Source organism: Talpa occidentalis, unplaced genomic scaffold (assembly GCF_014898055.3).
Source record: "Talpa occidentalis isolate TD23 unplaced genomic scaffold, MPIMG_talOcc4v2.1 talOcc4.6, whole genome shotgun sequence".
Classification (NCBI taxonomy): Eukaryota; Metazoa; Chordata; class Mammalia; order Eulipotyphla; family Talpidae; genus Talpa; species Talpa occidentalis.
In genome coordinates, this window is record NW_023604972.1 from 1546528 (window position 1) to 1562466 (window position 15939).

The 15939-nt window shown below is 64.0% G+C and overlaps 1 protein-coding gene across 4 annotated transcripts in view; it reads left to right on the top strand.

Moving 5' to 3' along the window:
- Positions 1-15447, top strand: part of ABLIM2 (actin binding LIM protein family member 2) — a 70070-nt gene extending 54623 nt beyond the window's left edge. The window contains exons 18-22 of one of the 4 annotated variants that reach the window (XM_054687971.1): positions 4406-4467; positions 7988-8042; positions 9198-9205; positions 9378-9458; positions 15230-15447. In XM_054687971.1, coding sequence (XP_054543946.1) covers positions 4406-4467; positions 7988-8042; positions 9198-9205; positions 9378-9458; positions 15230-15343 — 320 coding nt within the window. In that variant the 3' untranslated portion in view covers positions 15344-15447. Of the gene's footprint in view, positions 1-4405; positions 4468-7987; positions 8043-9197; positions 9206-9377; positions 9459-15229 lie in introns of those variants that run through there. The other 3 variants (XM_037529468.2, XM_037529469.2, XM_037529472.2) reach the window with 3 other exon arrangements.
- The last annotated feature ends 492 nt before the right edge of the window (positions 15448-15939 follow it).

Below are 15939 nucleotides of genomic sequence, written 5' to 3' on the forward strand. Positions count from 1 at the left end.
GTCCCTTGGTGCCTTTCGGGGCTGAGGGCTTGGAACTAGCCCCTCTGTCCCAGGTCTCTGCTCCCTGCTGGGGAGGGAGTGGCGAGTCTTCTGCAAAGACTTGCTCTCCAGCCAGATGGTCAGAGCACTTTCCACCCCTGCTCATGTCCGGCCAGCCAGGCAGGCTCAAACGCCACCTTCAGGGCCCGAGAGTGCCAGACAGGATGCCTTGGGCAAGGCCACACAACTGGGCTTCTGGACACTGGCGGCAGGGAACCCTGGTCCAGCTGGGCTTAGACATGGAGTGGGCCCATGTCAGCGCTCGCAGAGCCTGATGGGACTCAGGGTCGTGTCTGCTGAGCCCCTTCCCAGGCCCAGTGCACTGGACTCTCCTCACGCCTCCTCTCTCCCCGAGGCACACGCAGCACACATCCTCTCACGGCTTCTTACATGCAGGCCCCTAGCAGACCCCCTGGCGGGGTAGGCGGCCCAGGAGCAGATGGGTCATGGCTTCCGATGCCGAAGTCCCGGGCTTCTGTCTCAGCCTGTTCATGAATAACCATTTGCCCTCATAGGGGATGCTTAGTCTCATTACCCCTCAGCCTCCCCACCTGTGAAATGGGCACATGGGTAATGGCTAGGCTTTTGGGGGGTCAAGAAAAGTCTCTGAATGTGTGAAGGGGCCTTTGGAGCCAGTGGTTCTCAACCTTAGCTGCACCTGGGGTCAGTGGGACCTTTCAGATCTACTGGTGGTTGGTCCTGCCCTGAGAGACCAACTTTAGGGGGTCTCCATAGCAACCTAGGGGATGAGGCAGCATCAGTTCCTTACTCCCTGCTCTGTCCAAAGTATGATGGAGAAAGCAGGAAGAATACAGCAGACCATCCCCAAACTCTGAAGGGTGGAAAGAAGGCAGATTGGCCAAGTGCCTCAGGACTTGAAGATACACGCAGGACCCCGCACGTCATAACCCTGGCAGAGGGCCCACGGGACCAGGTGATGGTTCCCTCCCACACACCAGCACGTATGAAACACAAGGCCACTGGCACTAACAGCTCCAAGGGACACGCTCCATCCCAGCAGGGCACAGGGCAACCAGGGACCTCATCAGAACACAGGTGGTGCCCAGGTGGGCCCAGAAACCCAGAGGAGCCACAACCCAGAAAAGTAAGCCAGGCCCTCGTGCTAAACCAAATAGGAGGCCGGCCTGCTGACCTCCTGCTAGTGTGCCGTCTGCCGGCACGTCCAGAGAGTCCAGGAGATCGTTCCTCCATCAAGAACCACGAAGACAGAAGGAGAAAAAACACTGAGAAGAATCAGAGGCCTGGGCTCTCTGACAAGGATTTTAAGTGCTGCAACAAACAATTGCAAATACTCTTAAAATAACTGAAAAACACAGAAAAATCTCCTTGAAGAAGTAGAAGTTACAAAAGTGAAACAAATGGAAATTATAGAACCAAAAGATGAAATCAGCAAAATGAAAATTCAATAACCCAGAATACAGTTACATTCTGAAAATCCATCAGAGGAGAGAATCCATGGACTCGTAGAAGCAGAAATTACACAATCAGAACAGAAGAGAGAAAATAGCAGGGGACAAAAGAAAGAGCCTCAGAGATCTGGGGAAGAATATTTCTAGCACAGGAGTCCCAAAAAGAGAAGAGAGTGGGTCTGGAAAATTCCTCAAAGCAATAATGACTGCAAATTTACCAGATTTGACAAAATATAACCCCAGAGGATCAAGAAACTGGTGAACCCCAAATTGCAGATAGGAAAAATCCGAAGTAATTCACCCCCAAAACACACCAAAATCAAACTTCTAAAAGCTAAAGAGGGGGGCGGGCGTGGATCCTTGTAAGTGATCCTAGAGAAAGACGGGCTCACGACAGGCGAAAGCGGGTATGGATGGCGGCTGATTTCCCAGCAGAAACCTTGCAGGCCGGAAGGAAGAGTCAGAGGGCTGCTCCTGCACCGCAGACGATCTTTCATGTGAATCCTGTTGCCTGTTTGATGAAAATGTCCTTTAGGAATGAAGAGAAAATGAAGACATTCTTAAAGGGAAACCTGGAGAATTTCTCACTGGCAGAATACTTGGCTGGAGGAAGCTCTCCCAACAGAAATGAAATGATAAGGGGGTTCAGAAAGTAAAGGACCTTCGGAGAGAGAAAAATACAGGTGACTGTCCCAGTATCGTTACTTTCAGGCATTTCTTAACTCATATTTGATGGCTGAAGTACAGCATATCACACCATCTTCTGTGGGTGCTCCAGGTGGGGGGAGACACCCCAAGACAATTATACCACCATGTGAATTGGGCAAAGTGGCCTACATGGAGGTGAGGTTTCTGCACTTCATGTGACTTGATAAGACACTGATGGGGATAGTAAAGCAGTCCGGGTGGCTGCAGGCTCGTGGTGCAGGACTTACGGCTTCAGGATGGTAAAGAGAGAGGTGAGGACACCCCCCAGGCTGGTGGCTCCCAGAGCTTAGTGGGCCTCGGAATGCCCTGGAGGGGCTGAAAAAAGGATGACAATTTTATCTTAGTTAAAAAGGGTAATAAGAGGTCGAGATGGACATTATGTGATGATTGAGGGCTTGCTCCAGCAAGAAGAAATAACACTTATGAATATGTATGCACCAAATTATAGAGCATCAAGATACAGAAAGCAGTGTAACCAGGGTGACACTGACAGCAGCACCGTAGTTGGGGGCTTCAGCACCCCACTTCTGCTGTGGGCAGATCAACAAGGCAGAGGATAAATAAGGAAACAGTAGCCTTAAATGACAGACTGGATCAGCTGAGCCTACTACACATTTCAGAACAATCCGCCTAAAACAGCAGCATTTCTATTTTTCAGAATCTTCTCAAGGTTGGGATAGGAATCCTGAGCCAGATGCCCTGGAGGGCTTGTGAAAAACAACCAACCAAACAAACAAAAAACAGGCAGATCCTGAAACCCAGCCCCAGAATCCTGACTCAGCAGGTCCAGCAGGGCCTGGGGCTAAGAATTTGCATTTCTAACAAGCTCCTGGGTGAGGCTGATGCTGTTTCTCAGGGGCTTTGCTTTGAGAACCGCTACTCCAGCGCCTGGCAAAGGGTCCCTTGGACCCTCAGCCCAACCTCCGCACCTCCCCAGGTACCTGGCTGTGTGATAATCAGGAAGCTGCTGTGCCCAGGCCTCGCCACCCCAGGGCTGGTGACCCTGGGCAGGGCCCTCTGGCCTCAGTGATACTGGAAGTGTTGTCTAGATCACCCCCTAGAGGGGGCTGGGAGGCAAGCCCCTCAGGTTGCCCCCCCCCCCCCAGGCCTGTCCTGCTTCTACTTCCCAGCACAACCTGCTGCGGTCAGCACCCACCCAGGGCCTCGCGTGACAAGAGGGGTCCCTGCTAAAAGAAGACTGAGAACCCTCACCTTGATCTTGTAAAAGGCCCTTCCCCGCACAATCTAGAATCTTCCCACAGGCCACCTGGGGGCAAAGAAGTTCCCGAGGAAAGGCGCTGGCCGGTGTCCCTAGGGTGGGCGGTAGAGCCTGTGCAGGGCCCACCTCACCTTGGAGGCAGGGCCTTCAGTCCGGTCCTCAGTGCCTGCACAGCCTTGCAGACACCCAGGGACGCGGCCCGCTATACCCCGGCCCTTGTGGGCAGCCCAGTGGCCCCCAGGAGTGAGGCTGGTATCTGGCCCCGATGTCAGGTACTTGGCTCAGAACTCGGGGTGGGGACCCCAGATGAAGCAGATGTGGCCCCTGCTTTTTAGGGGTCTAGAGGCCATAGGAAGATGGCTCAGGCAGCTGGGGCACCGCTGAAAGGTGCTTCCCACAGGACGGGGTCCCCGCCCTTCCAGGGAGCCGCGACACACCCCGTATTCGCCTCTGAGCCAGGGGGCCTGACGGAGCCTCCGCTCTGCTCTCCACACCCCGCAGTCAAAGGTGAAGTGGGAGGTCTCAGGCCTCTGCCCCCCCACCTCAGGCCAGCTGGCCCCGAGTGGGATCCCCACAGGAGAATCCAGGACCCTATTTACTTCAAGATGCTAGAAATTCAGCTTTTCATGTGAAGATCCCTGCTGCAGACACCGCAAGATTCTTGTAACAGAGTCTCCGCGGCCTCCTTCGGTGGGTGCCGCACCTGCCGTGGGCCTCTGGCTCAGGCACACAGCCCTGCGGGACCCTCCCGGCTTGCCCAGGCCCCCGTCCACTGTCTGCCCTGGGCACCTTGGCCTGGGCGGGTGATGCCGGGCCCGGGGATTTACATACAGGTGCCAGGGGGCCAAGTTGAACTCCGTGGACCACCGATGTCCTGGGTGGGCTGGGACATCACCCCTCCTCTGCTCCTCCCTGGGGACAGAGATCATCTTCAGGGGCCCTGAGTGTCCCCCCGGGGCCCCCGGGCCTGCGTGCAAGCGAGCGTGACAGTGTGCTGTGTCTGTTTCAGGACCCCCCTATTCCAACTCTGACCCTCTCCCTGGACTTGGAAAGAATGGCTTGGACCACCGGGTAGGTACCCGCCCGCACGCGCTGTGCTAGCAGTGCCCACTGGAGCCCGGCCCGCTCCTGGCCCCACCGCGGCCTGGGCCTGCGGGCCCGACTGGGCACCTCCAGATCAGGCGGAGCCAGGCATGCCCCTCCCGCCCTCTCTGCCCTGGGCCCCGGCCCCAGGGTCATCAGCCCCTGCTGCAGCCCCTCCTGACCAAGCCCTGCTGTGCCCCAGTCCTTAAGCCTTAAAGGCTCCTTGTGGTCAGTAGTCGGGTGTTGAGCTTCTGAGTCAAGGACATCCTGCGCAGCGCTGCGGCCTCACCATCATCACGTCCCCGAGCCTGCACCCTTGGCCCCCACGCCACCGCCTCTCCCTGTGGCCGCACCCATGATGGCCCTGGAGCCACAGAGCGGTGAGCCGACTCTGGCTCTCAGCCAGAAGGCTGGGTGGTGTCCAGGCCAAGTTTCCCGAGGGTGACCCCAGGAGTTGCTCCCTGACCCGTACCCAGGAGGCTCCAGGCCCTGTCTTGTCCCCTGCCCAGGGACCCACCCTCGCCAAGGCCCTTCAAAGCCTGTCTGGCCCCCTCGAGGTTGGTGCCCAGGGTGCCCTGGAGCAGCCTTGGTCAGTGTGTGAGGCAGGCCCAGCCGCAGGCATGGTGTCTCCAGCGGCTGAGGCCTGTTTCCCTACCTGTTCTGGGCCCAGGGCCCTGCATGGTTAACACAAGTGGCCCTGCCCCGCCCCACTAACCGCCCTGAGGTTCCGGTTGGCTGAGTCGGGGACACGCATGTGACCTGCCTCTCTGGGCTTCTCCTGAGCGCTTCTCCTTCACCATCCACAGGGACGGTGGGGGAGGGCGCAGGAGGCAGGGCCCCCCAGCTCGGTAAATGTAAATCCTTAAGCTCAGCCTTTGGGGTCCTGAGGGCACTGGGGGAGCTGGGGGTGTTCTCTAGCGGGCAGGAGACTGCAGTCTCCAGCCTGCCAGGCTGCCCCTTACCGCGTCCCGGTGCCCCGCCTCTGTGGCTGTGTCCCGGGCGCCCTGGGCTGTGCGTGCTCCAGGAGCCCCCCTTTTGACTCCTGTGCTGGCCCCTCAGCTGCAGAAGAGGTCACAGCCTCCAGACCCCTGCCCCCATGTCTGGGGCAGCCGTGGGGCGTGGTCTTTCTCCCCCGCTGGCTGGACCTGAGCAGACAGAGCTGGCCTGCAGGCGGGAGCCACGCGTCGGGGTCCCCCGAGACGGGGGTGGGGGGCTCAGCTCTCACATTGCCCTTTGGCCAGGGGGCGAGGCCTTGGCGTGGGGGCCCTTGTCCAGCTGGCCTTCTAGGTGCTTCTTCTCGCTAAGCCTCCAAGCGTGTGATCCTGTTCCCAGGGCGGCCGGTGGCTGCTCTCCGGGGCCCACCGGGAGATGGGCCCGGCACGCCCTGCACTCTTAGCCACTGGCTGCGTTGTTTCCCGCCTGCTTCCACTTCCAGAGGGGGGTACGGTGGGTTAACATGAAGGACAGACCTGTGAGCCCCCAAACCCACTAATACCTAATCAAAGGAGGGGGGACCGCAGGAGAAAATCACATCAGACACAGAGGGACGTTGTTGAGAAAGGCAGCGCAGTGCCGCGAGCGTGCCCACAGCCGTGGCGGGGCCAACGGCCGGCGCGGGGCCAGCGTGGGGTCCCGGCGGCAGGGCGGGCAGGACGCTGTCCCTTGGGCCTTCCCGGTTCCTTCTGGGAGGGCTCGTGACCAGGGGTCAGCCCCACCGGGCCAGAGTCTTCTCGCGCCTGCCGTGAGCTGTGGCAGGAGAGAGCAGAGGCCGCCGTGAGCCTGCGCTCCCTTCCCATTGCTGGCGGCCCCAGGAGGAGTTGTCAAAACACAAACTTGTGAGCAGAAGCGCTCACGGCCGAGTATTGGCTGGTGGGAAGTCGCTTCTCGGTGCCGCGCCGTAAGGTGGGTCATCCGTGCCCAGCTCGGGGATTGCAGTGAGGACCGGTGCCCAGAGGCCGCTGGCACATGTGGCAGGGGCAGGCCACTCACTACCTTCACATGCTCCGGGCCTCCGCGGACTGCAGGGGTCTCCATTAGTTTGCTGCTTTGGGGCTCCCCGGGCCACCTCAGCTCTCGCTCTTGCTGGCCCGTGGGCCGGGTGGCCAGAGACCCCGCACAGGAAGGGAGCCTGCACACCTGGCTCGGGAGGGCTCGTGGCTCTCCCTGCTCCGGCACAGGTGGCCCCCGCAGCTGCCCCTCCTCCCTCCTGGTGCCAGCAGCCCTGGACAGCCAGTGGGGCAGCCCCCCAGCCCCCCTCCCACCCCTGCCAGCGGCGTCCTGTGATGCGGAGCAGCGGCACCAGGGGGCGGCATTTCTCTTCCGCGGCCCAGGCGGGCGGTGGAGGCGGGTCCTAGGGAGGTTTGCCGGGCCAGAGGGCGGTCCCAGCCTGGACAGAGGGCGTTGGGACCTATCCGTGTCCTGGGAAGACGTCTCTCCAATGGTTCCGGAAAACTCCTAAGAGAAGACTTAGACGGGAGGTGGTGGAGGCGAAGGTGAGGGCGTCACTGACAGGCGTGAGGACGGCTGGCTGGGCCCGGGCCTGGCTCAGAAGACGGTCAAACGTGCCTTGTTCTCATGCGGTCGAGAAATCAGATCAACACCAGAGAGTTCGTGATGAGCAAAGCACCAAAAATGTCAGTGAGGACCAGCTCCAGCCGCCGCTTCCCGACTCACCGCCCCGGGCCCAGGCTGCGCCCCAGCCCCCCACCGCTCTCGGCAGGCCCAGCGCTGCCCTGGGCCTCCTGCCCCCGACTCGGGCGGAAGGCGGAGCTCTCTGCAGCCTGCCCCCGCCTGGCCCCTAGAGCCAGGAGCCGCACTGTGACTTAGGGGGCAGCGCAGAAGCACTTTCCCTAGAGCGAGACCCCCGGGGCGAAGCGTGGCCTCCCCTTTATCCGCAGGGCTCCCTGGGAAACTTGCCCCACAGCAGCTGCAAAGGCCTGCATTGCCCGGCCAGACAGTGCGTCCGCCTTTGGGGCTTGTGCGGCGCTGGCAGCCCCCAGGCAGGACCGGCAGATGGGGCGGGACCCCGAACTTGAGGGTGTTTTCCAGGTGGACAAAGGGAGAGCGCCCCAGACGTGGGGGTCCTGGTGCGCTGGATGTCGGGAGGCGAGGCTGGGGAGGAGGTGGTGGGCTCTCGGCCCCCGCCTCCCGGGCCTGCCGCAAGCACCCAGGGCAGGCTCCATGCGGGGCCTCAGAGACACGGCGTGAGCCCGGGGCCGGCTTGGGGAGCAGCACCCCCGCCCGAGGCCACGGTGCCAGCTGCCATGTGCAGGGTCCTGTGGCTAGAAACCCCTGGGGCCAGCACCGAGCACCCCCTGAAGGCGGCAGGGGTGCCTGACAGCAACTAGCCCCTCTGGAGGAGGAGGCAGGGAGCCCCTGCCCGCGTGATGCCAGCTGCCGCGCGGGGTGACCGCACCCACTGGAGCCGCGCCAGGCGCTGAGGGGCCACCCCTGCCCAAGTCAGGACCCAGGTGCCTGCCCTGCTGCCCTCTCTCTCTTTCTCTTCCAGAATGCCACTCTGGCCCCTTGTGGAGCAGACCTGGATGCCAGCTGGGGCACGAGAGGTACAAGGCACGGGACCCCGTGGTCTCTGGCTGGGCAGGGGTTGCCGGCCGGGTCACAAGTCTAACTCTGAAACACCCTTGGGCCTGGCAGAGGCCCCCAGCATCACATGGCGGGGCCTTGAGGGTGCACCCATGTCCCGCGCCTCCAGGAAGGGGCAGTTTGCCTCCGTCCTGCCATGCTCGGGTGCTTCCTCGCACCCAGGTGCATGCGTCGGTCGTCCCGAACGCAGGTGCTCCCTTCTCTCCAGGTGCGCCCTCTCCACCCGCGAGGGCCACCGTCCTGACTTGTCGGTCGTGGGGGACCCCTGGGAACAGGGACCTGTGTCGCCATCCCATGCCTGGCAGCCCCACACCTGCTCTTATAGCCCGTGGCTCTGGGGCAGCGGGTCGGGGAGACGCCTGGTCCGCGCTGTCCTTTGCTCCCGCTCCCGGGCCGCCTGGGTGGCAGGCCGAGGGCTGTCACGCACACTGGTGTCCCTGGGGCGGCCTGGCCTCGTGGCCCCCCTCGTCCTCAGGACAGCAGGTGCGTGTGGGGTGGAGCTGGCGTCCGCTGCTGCCACTCTGGGGGTCTCCAGGCCCCGGGCTCAGGGCCAGCATGTCCAGGAGCCCATTGCCGCTGCTGACCAGAGCCCTCCTGAGGCCGGCGGTGCTGGCTTTCAGGGAAGCGTCCCACGTGCTGCGCGGCCCCGGCCACGGGCGCTGAGCCTGGAAGGGGACGTTGAAATGGCAGTGTGTGGCGCTCGGGCTTGCAAAGGGGGAGCGAAAGTAGAGAGCAGACAGTGAGGCTGTCCGCCCGCCGCACCTGCCAGCTCCCCACTCCTGGGCGCAGGCGGCCACGGAGCCCGTGCGCCTCGGCTCCCAGTCTGGCCTCCAACCTCGACCGTGCCTCCCGCTCAGCCCCCGCAGCTCTGAGTGTCGGTGCCCCGCAGGCCCGTGCTCCGGGAGCCCGCAAGGCAGGGGACTGTGGGGGCGGGAGACCGAGCAGTGACCGGGGGCCTCGCAGGGCGGGGCACCCTTAGGGACCGGGGTGCCGGGGCCCGGAAGCCCACACCTGGCCCAGCTGCCTGCAGGGGTGGGCGGGCGTCCGGGCTGAGGGCTGCCCCGGACAGCCCAGCACGTTCTAAACCGCCCTGTGGTCTCCGCTTTCTCTTACAGAGTACAAGGTAAGGGGCTGCCGCTCCCGCTGACCTGGCGCCGCCGCACCTGCCCAGGTTAAAAGCTCCTTTGTTGTGCGTCCCTGCGAGTGTGTGTCAGAGCAGACGCCCGTGTGCCGCCCTCGGCCCAGCCGGGCCTGGCAGGCCGCTGCCTGGGATGAGCCTGCGTTTCTCCCCGCAGATCTACCCGTATGACGCCCTCATCGTCACCAACAGGATCCGCGTGAAGCTGCCCAAGGATGTGGACCGGACGAGGCTGGAGGTACGGGGTGGGCTCAGGCGGGGCTCCGCCTCTGTCTGGGGCTGCGCAGGGCAGGGGCTGGGCGACGCATGCGGGCCGGAGGGGCTGTGGGCCACCGAGCGGCTGTGCAGGGGCCCGGCGGGGTGGCGGTGGCCGGGGGCTCTGTGGCCCCGTCCCCCTCGGCCCAAGAGGCGCACACGGCTGGCCTGGAATAACTCGCCAGTCGTCGGGGCTGGCTCTAGGGTTAGAAGAGCTCACAGGGTGTGAAGGTGGGCCTGGAGGCGCCTGTGGCTCCCGTGGCTGGGCGCAGAGTAGGTGCTGGGCACTCAGTAGGTGCTGGGCGTGTCCCACCAGTGCCAGAGCCCCGAGACTGCCCACCTGCCCGGGGCGGCTTGGGAGGCTGCCAGGAGGGGAGCAGTTGGGGCATGTCCAGGGCACCCGCAGAGCCTGCCTGCTTGTGAGGGCTGCCAGGAGGCTGGACCTGAGCACGGGTGGGGGTGCCCAGTGCGCGGGAGGAAGCGCCGCTGACCTCAAGGTGGGCAGGACCCTCGCCAGCCAGGGAGCGTGTGGAAGGCAGTGCCTGGGGGCCCCTTAGGCCACGGGACTCCTGAGTAGAGGCTCCGAGGGGTCTGCAGCTGCACCAGGACAGGAAAGGCTGCCGGTGACTGGGCATGACGCCCTGCAGTGACCAGCTGTGCGGCCTGCAGCCCTGACTACCACACCCCTGCTGAGGACGTTGCTGCCCGCCGGGGGTCACTGTATATGCAGTCCACCCGGATCCCCTCGTCCAAAGCCTGGGAAACAGCAGCCTCCGGGCCCCTGAGCTGACTGTCCTGCAGCTGCGCAGCCAGTTTGACCTGGAGGAGCAACATCCCCGGTCAGGCTCGGCCACAGGCCCACCCTGGGTCAAGGGGGCTGCTGATGCCACCTGTGGTCAGGGAAGCAAGTGCTGGACTATACCAGGCAGCAGGTGTCCAGCTGCAGGGGGTGGGAGGCAGAGGCCAGGGCAGGCTGAAAGCCCTCAGCTGCTCAGGCACCGTGCAGCCCCCGGGAAGTGCTGGACCTGGAGCCGGACCAAGGGCCCCATAGCCGAGCGGTCCCGGGTCTTCGGCTGGGAGGTGGCAGTTCAGTGGGCCTCTGGCCCTTACCCCGGAGAATGGGGAAGCCGCTGAGATTTCTGGCCTCTTAGCACAAGTGCGGGTCACCGTGGGGGCTGGAGCAGGCACCCCAGGCAGGGAGCCCCGTGTGCTCACCTGGCCCTGCTGCCCGGCCCGGATGCCCTCCCAGAGTGCCACTGTGCAGAGGAGCCGGGAGGCAGTGGGGCCCCCCACGTGCAGGGGTGCCCACCCCGGTCTGGAAGGTGGCCCTGGGCAGCCCCCGGGCCTCATGCCGCACAGTTCTGCCTTCTCTGCAGGGTGTGCTCCTTGGCTCTGCAAAGTCCTGTCCTTGTTCATTGTGCAGCCGTCCCCAGCACAGGCGCGCTCTGTGAGGCGCGCTCGGCCGAGGGCGCTGCCGCGGAACTGGGGCCGGAACCCCCCAGGGCTCCGGCTCGAGCCCCTTTGTCCCTCGAAGGGTGGTGCCTGCGCCTGGCCCGCAGTTGCTGGGCTGCCCCTCCCGGGGTCGGCATGCCCTGAAGTCTTGACCACTGTCCTCTGTCCTGCTGGGCAGGGTGAGACGCGCCGAGCAGTCCAGCGTGCGCGTGGCCTTCCCGTGACCCGAGCGCCACGGAGTGGGTTTCCCCGGCCGAGTCTCCAGAGCACACCCCGCCCTCCCCAGGAGCCCCCGGCCAGCTGGCGGCTGGGCGTGGCACGGGCGCGCTCCTGGGGCGTGGGTGCTGGGGGCACTCACGGGGCTCCGGCTGGCAGGCGAGGAAGCGCCCAGGTGAGGTCAGGGGAGAGAGCTTTATTTTAACCTAAAAGCAGTTCAGAACTGCCGAGAAGGCTGAAAAGGAAGCCATAGACCCCTGGTGCTGCTGAGTCAGAGCCCTGCTCCTCCGCAGGGGCCGCCTCAGGAGAGCCCCCCTGGCACTGCCCCGGCCCTTCCACCCCGCGTTCTCCTCTTCAGCCTGATCCCCCCTTCAGCCCCCCCAACCCCCCTCCGAATGTGGCTCCGCCCAGACCTTAAGCACCTGTAGGGTGTCACATGCAGAGCCCCTGCCAGGCAGGCCGGTGGGCGGGGTCCAGCAAAGGTGAGACTTGGGGGGCACATAAGCAGTCTCTGCCTGGACGGACACCTCCTTCAGTGTTCGAGGCAGGCGATGGGCCCTTTTTGCAAAGTGTTGAGCGGACCTGTTTGTGAGGTGACTGTGCCAGGCAGGGGAGGGCGCCGGGATGCCTGGTGAGCAAAAGCTGCCTGGCCCTGCCCTCAGTCTTGGCCGACGGCCGATGGAGGCAGACCCCAGACAGCTCGTCTCTTAGGAGAACGCATGTGGCTATCCAGAGATAAGGGCACCAAGGGGCAGGGACGTGGGCTTTTGTTAAACTTGTTAGAAAGTAAGTGAGTGCAGCAAGCATGTGTGTGTAAGGGGCGAGGGCAGGAGGAGAATGCCAGGAAGTGTACGCTGCATGTGCAGGGGCCCCGGGGCAGGTCGCCTGGGCTTTCTGAGGGGCCTCTGGAGGAAGGCCGCAGCTGTGCCGGGGCAGGTGAGGGGGCCCACAGGCCACGGCTTGAGGGATCTGGACCCCGTGACATGGTTGCTGCAGGCTGGAGCCCTGGCTGTAAGTTGGGGAGCGCATGACCAGGGTTGTAGTTCAGGCGGCAGTGTGGAGGGACGGGGCTGGCTCTGTGGCTGCAGCTGGGTTGTCCAGGCCAGAAGTGGCTGGACTCGGGCCGAACCAGGGAGGTGGAGAAGCAGCGCTTGGTGACAGGGCTGCCCGGCGGTGAGGATGGGATGTCCCTGGCGGAGGAAGAGACCCCAGCTCTGCGGAGAGTGACACTTGGCTTGACGGGGCTTGGCTGAGTGAAAGGCACTGCGTGGGGACCTGGCGGCGCACAGTGGGTGCTTTGTCTGCAGGGGCGGCTCGTGGAGGAGCGTGAAGGGGGCAGGGTGAGGCTCAGACTTCCCAGGGAGGCGCGTCTCTCCTGCGAGCCTGCGTGCTGGTCAGTGAGGGTGGGGTCCTGGTGCCGGGGCCCGAGCCACGTGGCCCACAGGCCCTCCCTCACTGGGCAGCCACTCTTGAGGGCCAGCCGCACAGAGCTCCCAGCCTGGCAGGGTCCAGGGGCCTCTGGCCTGAAGCTCCGCTCTGCAGGCCTCTGCCAGGCCCTGACAGACACCCCATTTTGCTGGCGTTGGCCTCCTGGTGCCATTACTGGAGAAGGTCTCAGTGTGGGGCGGCGTGTCCTCCGCCACGCAGCCCCAGCCCAGAAACACGGGCGTGCTCCAACAGCCAGAGCTGCTCCCGGCCATGCCAGTCTGAGCTGAGCTTACGGGGGACAGTGGACATTTAGGATGTGGCTATTCCGACAGGGGCTCAGCCCGACCTGCAGCATGCGGGTGCCGGCCTCGTGCCGAGGCCTCGCCGGGTTTCCCTTTCTGGAGGTGCCTGCGGAGAGGCCCAGGCGGTGCCCTTGCTGAGTCCTGAGTCCAGCTCTGGGGGCAGCAGCGCACGTTGAGGCTGGTTTACCCGCTCGGGCTGCAGGTGGGGGGCCTGTTCAGACTTCAGGTCTGTGAAGGTGGCTCTGCACTCCTGCCTGTTAGCGGGGAGGACGGCCCCAGAACATCTCACTCTGGGTGGGGGCGCATGCCGTCCGGTCTCCGTGCCTTTGCTGTGTGACTGGGGCAAGTCACTTACCCGCTCTGAGCCCGACTCCTCGGCCCCCAGTGGCATCGCCAGGCCTGCCCTGAGGGGCCAGCGGCACGGACCATGAGCTAGCCCAGCTGCATGCACAAGTCCACCATTTTGTCCAGGTCACCCCCACTTTCCGCCTGAAAGCGAGACCCTTGGAGGGGGATTCTGTAGGCAGGAGCCCAGGGCGCAGGAGAGGGGAGTCTGGGATGCAGGATGGGGAGACAGATCTGGGTCCAGGTGTCGTTGAGGCCCGGGCTGTGCTGTCTTCCGGGTTGGTGACAGTCCGCAAATAAATTCCTGTCCCCGCCTCCCGACACACACAACACACAGGCCCCTCTGCTCCCAGGCGGGCATGTGTGTCCTGCAGGCCCTTGGGGGCAGCAGAGCCAAAGGGACACGGGATGCGGCTGGGTTGTGGTGGCCACTCACTGGCGGGAGCTGGCTCGCCTGGCTGTGGCGAGTCTGAGGCGGGCGGGCGGGCCCAGACTGGCCTGGGGCAGCAGAAGGGGCACTGGGGGCAGAATCCTGTCTCTGGAAGCTCCCGTGTTTGCTCTGAGGGCCCGCAAGGGAAGGAGCCCCTCACCAGGAGGATAATCTTAAAGTCAACAGCCCGTAGCCACCTCTGCTAGGTGCCTCGACAGCCTCATCTGTGCTGCTTCGGCCAAGCCAAGGGCCCCTGGGCCCAGCCAGGCTGACTCCTGAAGAGGGTCCCCCAGGAAGGCTGGGGTCACGAGGGACAGGCAGAGGCGTGCTGTCTGGGGGCGCAGGGCCAGTCTCCTCCACCGGACCCCAGGCCAAGCTGGACCCGCGCCTGCTCAGCAGGAGCCCCTCAGGTAGAGGTTGCCTGAGAGGTGCCTCCGCTGCTGCGGGGGGGGGCTGGAGAGGGTCTCCTTTGTGCAAACTCATCTGACTGGTCCGTTGAGAACCTGCAACCGAGAGGCCTGCGGAGTCGCAGGAACCCGGATGACGGTGGTGCAGTTCCCGCACGAGGCTGGGGCTGAGTCCAGGGGCCCGGCCAGGCGGCAGAGAACACAGGGGGAGGGCCAGAGCGAGCGGGGAGCCTCGGGGAGAGTAAGGTGGGCAGACAGCTGCGAGGCGGGGAGGAAGTCGGGAGGCAGGGTGGCAGCCGGGGTGAGGCACAGACTTAGTTCCAGGGAGGCAAGTGGGAGGGGAGACCCAGTCAACAGTCAGCCCTGCCTGCCCTCAGGAGCCAAGAGCCACACTAGGCACTGAGGGACCCGCTTGGCTGGCACAATCCAGGAGGGCTCCCTGGAGGAGGGCACATTTGAGCTGGGCCCTGTAGGATGGGGAGGAGCCCCTGTGGGGAGTGGCAGAAGGAGCACCGCCGGCCCCCTAGGCAGCAAAGAGCCTGGCATGTTCCAGAACCTGTAGATGCCCATGGCGGATAGAGTAGTGGTGGGAGACGGGCCAGGCCATGGTGATGCAGGGCCTCGAGGCCCCCTGAGAGGGTCACTCCACCTTCAGCCTGAGTGGCTCCATCCACAGAAGACTGTGCACGGGGCGCCGGACACTGTCTGGCAAAGGGGTGCTCTGGCACTCCCCAAACAGCATGGCCATTTCCATGTGCTGATGATGTCATTATGGTGGTATTGCTATGATAGTGATGTCATCGTGACATGATGTCATTGAGAAGATGATGTAACTATGTAAACCATGATTACATGTTGACAACGATGTGACAGCAACGTCATCTGTGGTGTTGGGGACCGTCTGCCAAGAGGGCTGAGGCTTCAGAGAGGGTCTGGGGGAACCCAGGATGAAGGGGTGTAGGGAGCGCAGGATGAGCAGTGCAAGGGCAACATGGGGATGGGGTCACAGGGGAACACAAGGATGGGGAGCGGAGGGAACTCAGGATGGGAGTGCAGGGGGACTCAGGATGGGGGTGCAGAGGAACCCAGGGGCCGCAGCCCCACCCTTCCTGCCCCAAGGGCCCGGCGGCACCTCGCTGACCATTGCCCTCTGCTTCCTCCTTTTCCTTTGAAGAGACACTTGTCCCCGGAGGAGTTCCAGCAAGTGTTTGGGATGAGCGTGGAAGAGTTTGAGCGCCTGGCCCTCTGGAAGAGGAACGACCTCAAGAAGAAAGCCCTGTTGTTTTGAGGGGCTCCTGACCCACACCGCAGCAGAGACAGGGACCCCAGGCGGCAACCATGCACTCCTTCCTATTGCACCGGCTGAGGCTTGTCTGTGTGGACAGGGTGGGCGGTGGGCACCTGGCCGGGCGGGGCTGGGACGGAGGGGCTGGCGAGGCCCCGGGAGGGGGAGCCTGCTCCCGCCTGCAGGTCGGGGCCCAGACACCCAGCTTTGCGCCGCCCCTTCCAGCTCTGGCTTGGCCCCCAGAGATGCTGCCGAGTAGCTGTTGCAGGAGACAGAGTCCCTCTAGGAAACCGCAGCCCCTCCCGCCCCGCGCAGCGCCGGGCCTGGCCCTGGGCACGGGGCGACCGCTCCAGCCGGGGCACCCACGCGCTCACGCACAGGCTCGCGCCCCCACAGCCTGCTCCGCGCAGGGCGCACGGCTCGCAGGCCTGGCCCGGGCCTGGCCGGGGGGCGGGGGGGTGCGGAGCCGGGCTGCACGCGCCTCTGCGGGACAGCGTCGGCCCCCCCCGGCCCCCGCCTCGCACACTGTCTTCCTCCCGCGCCGCCCCTAGATGCCTACATATCTTTAAAGTCACAGAAGTTTTTATTTTATTAACAAT